The sequence below is a fragment of the Alexandromys fortis genome, unplaced genomic scaffold, assembly GCF_014885135.2.
Source record: "Alexandromys fortis isolate MF-2015 unplaced genomic scaffold, M_Fortis_MF-2015_v1.1 scaffold_31, whole genome shotgun sequence".
In the NCBI taxonomy this organism is placed as follows: Eukaryota; Metazoa; Chordata; class Mammalia; order Rodentia; family Cricetidae; genus Alexandromys; species Alexandromys fortis.
In genome coordinates this window covers 8,320,837-8,327,370 of record NW_026067974.1, presented here as the reverse complement: position 1 = coordinate 8,327,370, position 6,534 = coordinate 8,320,837, and the positions used below count along the sequence as shown (strand labels likewise).

At 51.7% G+C, this 6,534-nt stretch overlaps 1 protein-coding gene and 1 long non-coding RNA gene across 7 annotated transcripts in view; one reads left to right on the top strand and one right to left on the bottom strand.

Moving 5' to 3' along the window:
* The window catches only part of Hoxb3 (homeobox B3), a 55,285-nt gene continuing 48,751 nt past the window's right edge, over nt 1-6,534 (bottom strand). For 5 of the 6 annotated variants that reach the window (XM_050156661.1, XM_050156664.1, XM_050156662.1 and 2 more), the window contains 2 exons: nt 3,178-3,774; nt 1-2,342 (listed from right to left, as the gene is read on the bottom strand). In XM_050156661.1, coding sequence (XP_050012618.1) covers nt 1,504-2,342; nt 3,178-3,625 — 1,287 coding nt within the window. In that variant the 5' untranslated portion in view covers nt 3,626-3,774 and the 3' untranslated portion in view covers nt 1-1,503. The remainder of the gene's footprint in view (nt 2,343-3,177; nt 3,775-6,534) is intronic. The other variant, XM_050156666.1, reaches the window with a different exon arrangement.
* LOC126510223 (uncharacterized) lies at nt 3,770-4,591 on the top strand. The gene is made up of 2 exons (XR_007594340.1): nt 3,770-4,411; nt 4,486-4,591. It is a non-coding gene; the product is annotated as an uncharacterized lncRNA (long non-coding RNA).

The following is a 6,534-nucleotide window of genomic DNA, read 5'->3' as shown; positions in this document are numbered from 1 at the left end:
TAAAATTGATAACAGAAAGTTTATTCAAGAATTGTTTTGACAGACAACCCTTTTAACTAAGGGGAGGAAAAGTAACTACAGAAGAATAAAGAAAGTTCCAAGAGAGAATTAACTCTAACTCTACAAATTCAGGACTGTACAGTGACCATTAGGAGCTGAGTTCATGCCTTTTAGAACTAATTACAATTGCTCATAAGTACAAGTTTAACATAAATCTACAGCTCTCATCTAGAATACAATAAAAACTAAAATAGCTGGTTTTACATGACAGGAAACACAACATCCTTTATAACAAGTAAATACTAAAAAAGTACATTTTTTCATTTTTTGTTCCTCATATAAATACATAATGTAGGGGGATAAATAATACAAAAAAGAAAATATTTCAACAGGCTATAACCAATAAATATATATGAAAATGTTCACTAGAACACACGCTTTTTGAGGGAAGCTGGACTTCTGCAGGCCCAGACATCTCTCACAGTTGTTTTTTTTTTAATATCCATTAAAATGTAAACTCCAAGTGCAACAAGAGAGTGCCCTGTCAGGAACTGGAGCAAGGTCCACCACGGGCCCAGCTGCAGCCCCTGCCTAGGACAGACAGTTTGTTCAAATATACCCTGTTTTCACGTTAAGTCAAGAGAGTAACAGAAGAAAAAGGAAAGTGGAGAGCTTCGAGTGGATTGCTTTCCAGGGAGAGAGAGTGGGATGGGGTGGGAGCTGAGAAGCAGCAGAGTGCCAAACCTCCAGTCCTGACAACTTGCCTGCCTTAGTCTCTTAACTTTTTCTTAAAAGAAAAAAATATATATATTTATATTATAGGCAGCTCTAACTTTCAGGATCTCTCATCATCCCTGAGCCCTCTGGAACTTGTAATCAGTAGGGGTGGGGTATAGATATGAATGTCCTTAGAGCAGAAAATCGTGGGGCTAGACATGGTGGGCATAGCAGGAAGCCTCAAATAGATGGGGGCAAATTGAGGCTTGGGGGAGTGGGAGGAAAACATTTTGTGCCCTTAGATTGAAATGTGTTTTCTTATTTTTCATAAGGGGAATGAAAGGGAAGACCAAAAAAAAAAAAAAAGTAAGTCAAGATTTGGGGGAAATGCTCACAGAGATGGAAGGTAAGTTGGTTGGTTGATGAATGCCAAGTCATAAATTTTGAATGTGCTTCTCTGCCCTGCTTTCCTATCCGGGTTCCCTCTACCCGACTCCCTCTCCAATCTGAAATTCCAACTTGGTAGTGCTGGAGCCCTGGGATAGATGTGGTCGCCTCCAACCTGCTGTGGATTCCTTTCCAAGGGTGTGGGCTGGCAGATGGAACCAGGCTTGGAGGCCTTAAAGACAGCCTCAGGCCAAGGGAAGGGGGGGGGGAGTCGCCCAAGGCCTGCCTTGTCTCTGGAAACCTGCAACAACCCCAACACACACAGGCCTCCAAACCGCCCCCACAACCAGCTCCACAACCTCCCTGGCCCTTGATGCCCCCCCCCACCTGCCCCTTACATCACAGGTGTGTCAATTTGGGTGCTTCTTGAATTCTACCCTGAGGCGCGTGGTGAGAGGAGAGGTCTGTGTAGGTGGGGTGAGGATCACAGGGTCCGTGATGCTGGCTGGGGGCCATAGGGGGCGTCCCGTTGTAGTCCAGGTTCCCCGAGGGGTGGTGGGAAAGGTGATTGAGGCCGTAGAGGGAGGGGCCGGCAGGGGGCGGCAGCGGATCCGCGTAGCCACCCCCGCCCACATACACCGGGCTGCCCTGCATGGTGGGCGTCCCGTAGGCGCCCCCGTTGGCTTGGAGGACGTGGGGCTCGTACTCGGGCGCCGGAGTCGGGGGGTACTTCTGTGGGGCGCCGCAACCCTTGAGAGGGGGCTGGTAGTTGGAGGGCAGCGCGTAGGCATTCTGGTGGCCTTTACCGAAGGCTGGTGGGGACGGGCTGTCATAGCTGGGAGTCATAGAATGTAAGGCGTTCATGAAGCCGGCCGTGGACTGCATGGGTTGCGGGGGGCTGCCGGCAGGAGAGGGACCCCCGGACGACGAGGCCAGCCCTTTGGCCTTCTGGTCTTTCTTGTATTTCATGCGGCGGTTCTGGAACCAGATCTTGATCTGGCGCTCGCTGAGGTTCAGCAGATTGGCCATCTCCACGCGGCGCGGCCGGCACAAGTAGCGGTTGAAGTGGAACTCTTTCTCCAGCTCAACCAGCTGCGCGCTTGTGTACGCCGTCCGCGCCCGCTTGGACGCCGCTGACCCCGGGGGGCTCTTGTCCCCTCCCCCGCCGCCACTGCCGCCCCCGCCGCTGCTACCGCCGCCGCTGCCACCGCCGCCGCCGCCGCCACCACAACCTTCTGCTGGACCCGAGGGGGAGGGGCGGAAAGGGGAGAAAATGAAATAAAAGATAATTACTGAACACGCCGAAATTGAATGCATCGTTTCTTAATAAATCCAGGTCTGGACTCCGAAGGCCCCGCCACCCTCCCCTTCCCGTCCCCGCCTCCTCCTCAACACCCCCCTCCCACCTCCCGTCGCATTAGCGGACACTCTATAATAGTGGCATTTATTAAGAGACCTGTTCTCCTTTCACTGCCCCAGCTTATGAAAATTTGATCATGTCACACAGACAGAGCTGCGTGGCCATTTATTTAGGGTTAGATTTTTGCGTGTGCGCGCACCTCTCCCCTGTATATATCCAAATACAAGTCTGAGATGATCCCCTTCTGTCCGTCCTCTTTACAGGATGGGTGACTGAGAACACCTTGGGGGGACTGGACACTGGTGAGCAGGCCCTGGAAGTGTGGCACTAAAGACTGCGGTGGCTGAAGGCCAGGACCCCAGGCCGCCTGAGCGATGGTGATTAATACCCACAGTAATCATACTTAATAATAATCTGTTCTTGATGACTCTGTGCCCTCCAGGCGATGCGGCCTTGGGAAGAGCTCTGAGGCCAACCTTCCCACCTCCTGGAAATTCTTGGAAACCCAAGAGGAGGTTGGCTGGAGGGACTGGGTGTTGGCAGGGTCAGAGGTCATCAGGTGGTGAGAGGAGGTACAGGAGGAGGAGGAGACCACCAGGCAGCCACCTAATATTGTTCCCAGGCGCCTTGTGGGCGCCTAGGGGTCGGTGCTAGAATAACAGTGACATTCCTGAACTGGACAAAAGCTGACGATGAAGGCAGAGAGCTGGTACCTGTGCCGGGGGAGCTGTTTTTCAGCTTGGACGTTTGCCTCGACTCTTTCATCCAAGGGAATATCTGTTTGGTGAGGGTGGAGTTGGAGCCGGGACCGCACTTGGGGGGGCCGCTTTTGGGGGGCCCTCCCCCGTTATTGCTGTTGCTAGTGGTACTGGTAGGTGCTGCGCTGGGTGGGGGTGAGCCCGGCGGGGCGGGCAGGGGCTCTGGGGCTAGGCCAGGCCTCATGCAGCTGCCGTTGAGCTCCTTGCTCTTGGCATGTGGGGCGGCATTGCCCAGGGACTGCAGGGAACACGCTGAGCGCTGGTAGTCACCCTCCAGGTGCGTAGCGGCCTGGAAGGGGGGCTGGGGAGGCCCGTCGTAGCCGAAACCATTGCTGCCAGGGTACGAGGAGTAGCCTCCGAAGAGCGCAGCTGCTGTGTTGTCGTAGTAGGTGGCTTTCTGCATCGCTGGGCGAGGCCCGGGCAGTGGGTGGCAACTTGCAAGGGCCTGATACCCTCACGACCGGACATTGGCACCCCTGGGGGTCACGTGACACGCCGGACCCCCCTCCCCTTTCTGCCCCCCTCCTCCCGGGTCTGTTCCAAGCGGCTGACCTGCGGGGCGAGAGAAGAAACACAGGGGGAGAAGAGGACTGGGCCTCGAATCCATCTTAGGAACTAAAAAGGGAACTGACATCAATAGGGTTTTTTTTTTTTTCTTCTCTCCTCGCCAGTCTTTCTGCAGCAGACGCTGGGACCAAGTATCTGACCTGACATGCATGCTTCTTGCTTCAACTTTAATTTTAAAGGAAACAAAACAAAACACCGATTTTCATTTCGATTTAAAAACAAAAATCAGAATTGTACGCCATTGGGGAAATGCTTGGGAATAGAATGTCGTTGCTTCGTGGACCATTGCTTCCTTCTCTCCTGCTTGTGTGCCAGTCCTGGCCTCTCCTACCAATATCTGCTCACCTCCTCCCAACTCTGGAGTAGGGCACTGCCAGGGAGGGGGCACTATTAGACTCCAAAATAAAAGCATCTTGGAGGCCCACGTTCCAGTGTAGAGACCTCTCTGTCTTCCCTCCCTCCCTCCCTCCCTCCCTCCCTCCCTCCCTCCCTCCCTCCCTCCAGATCCTTCCACCTAAGCAAAGTCTAGCCTGGAAGGAACTTGCAGATCTTGGATTCAAGCCAGACTGAAAAGCAAGTTCATCTGGGACCCTTCCCTCCAGGAAGATCATAACAGCCTAAGGTAGAAAATTCCTGAAGATTTTTAACCCCCAGAGCCATAGAACCAGGCTTCATCCATTCATGTCCCATCTGCAGGTACCATCACCTCCAGTCTTGGCTCAGGCAAGCCTGGGATCTAGCAGCCAGCGGCCCCTGTGGAGCCTCCAAATGGACCAGGATTGTTTAGATTTCCCAGGCAAGACCGGTTGGTGCTATGACCATTTGGCTTGGTTCTCCCCCAACCTTTCCATAATAGTCTGTTTTCTTTTCTTTCTCAGGGGGGAAAAAAAAGTAAAAAGGAAAGATTGTGCAACTGCTGAAATTTTCTACTGAGATGGGGGAAATTATTCAGGATGAAAAAGACCCACAAAACAATTTGAACACTGTTCTTCTCTGGGTTTGAAAGGGGGGCTGTTTACTGAGGCTCCCACCATCAAAAAATAATAATAAAATTACTGTCGCTATTTTAATACAGCCTTTCAAAAGTGCACCGGAAAAATAAAGCTTAATCTCGTCAGGGGATTTTTTTATTTCTTCCCAGATTTCTGCCTGTATCTCTCCTCTCTGTATCTTCTCCAGCCCTCCATGGGTGGTACGTCCCTTAACCCTTCAGACTGAGCCTTTCTGTGCCGTGTGCTTTTGGAAAAACTTAAAATATCATTCAGCTCAGCTGGTCAACTCCAAAGAAAAGTCAGTAAAAATAAATGAGAGGAATGCAGGAAGAGTGAGTCCCTCCCCTACACAAACGCTGCTCTTAACGGCAGATTCAGGGAGCTAATGCTGCCCTGAGTTCCGATTGGTTTCTGAGAAATTTCTGATTCTGGAAATACACATGGGTCTGCTAAGCAGCAGGTCCTTCCAAGGAGGACTGGAGTTCAATTGACCAGGCTGACCCAATCCCTTTATTATTATTACCATTAGCCTCTGATGATTTAACAAAAATTAGCTTCGGAGCAGCCCTGGCTGAAGGGGAGAATTAATTAACCGGCATCCGTTGAGTTTGTTATTAATAGATAGAAAAGAGAATGAAATAAAAACGTTGGAGGGGGTTAGCTGGCTGGGCCCTGGCTTTATTTAGTCTAAGTGATTGTTACAGCAATAATGATGATGGTCATAGTAGTAGTAATAATAATAATAATAAATAAAAACCTAGCAATTTGACTAGACGCCTGGGGCTGAAATTTCGGTCGCTCCCCCAGCAATAAGCCCCAAACCATCGCAGGACAGAGGCCAGGCAAGTGTGGGAAGCGAAGGAGCTAGAGACGTGAGTGATAGAAAAGAATGGAGACTCCGCTGGCGGTGAGACAGGGCCAGGAAGGTTTGTGGATTCCGAGAGCCTCCAGCTGCCGCGGCAGGCGGGCTGTCTGGCCGTTGCTGCCTCGGTGGTTGGAGAGAAGCTACCAGCCTCCTACTCAGGCTCAAGGAAGCGAGGAGAAACCGATCGGGACGCCGAACTGGTTTGCTGCGGCAGGTTCCAAGCACACCGGGCCGAGCCCGGCGGCGGCAAGTTTGGCGCTGGAGGTAACCGAATTAAAAGGCGCCTTGGCAACTCTGCTCCGGGACTTTGCCCAACAGGGCTCCGGGCTGGAAGGCGCAGAGGCCTGGCTGACGGGACAGTAAGGGAAGGGACCGCGGGGATCTGAGAGCTGGGATCCAGAAGAGGGGGTGGGGAACATCTCTACCCAGTCAAACATGTCTATTTCCCCTGCCTCCATGTTGGAAAAATTCAGACTCCATATGGCTCCTCGGAAGGGTGGGAGGGAAACATTGGTTCCCGGCTTCCCCCTCAGGGTCTCGCTAGAGAAGGGAGGCAAGCCCCCCTCCAGAACCCCACCTTTCCAGGCACAATCCTGGGAGAGCCGGGAAGGGAAGGTTAAGGTTAACAATAGCTGGAGAAACCCCAGGAGAGAGAATAGGCCACCTTCCAGGACTTTTTAAAAAATTAATGAAAGGAAGAAAAATTAAAAGAATAAGAAAGGGAAAGAAAAGAAAAAGGTTCAGCTCTTCTTAGCAAACGGGGGAGGAGATTCAGCCCTAGATCTGGCTTCTGGGGGAAAAAAGAGCAGAAAAGGAGAGGAGAGAAAGAGAGAGAGAGAGAGAGAGAGAGAGAGAGAGAGAGAGAGAGAGAGAGAGAGAGAGAGAGAG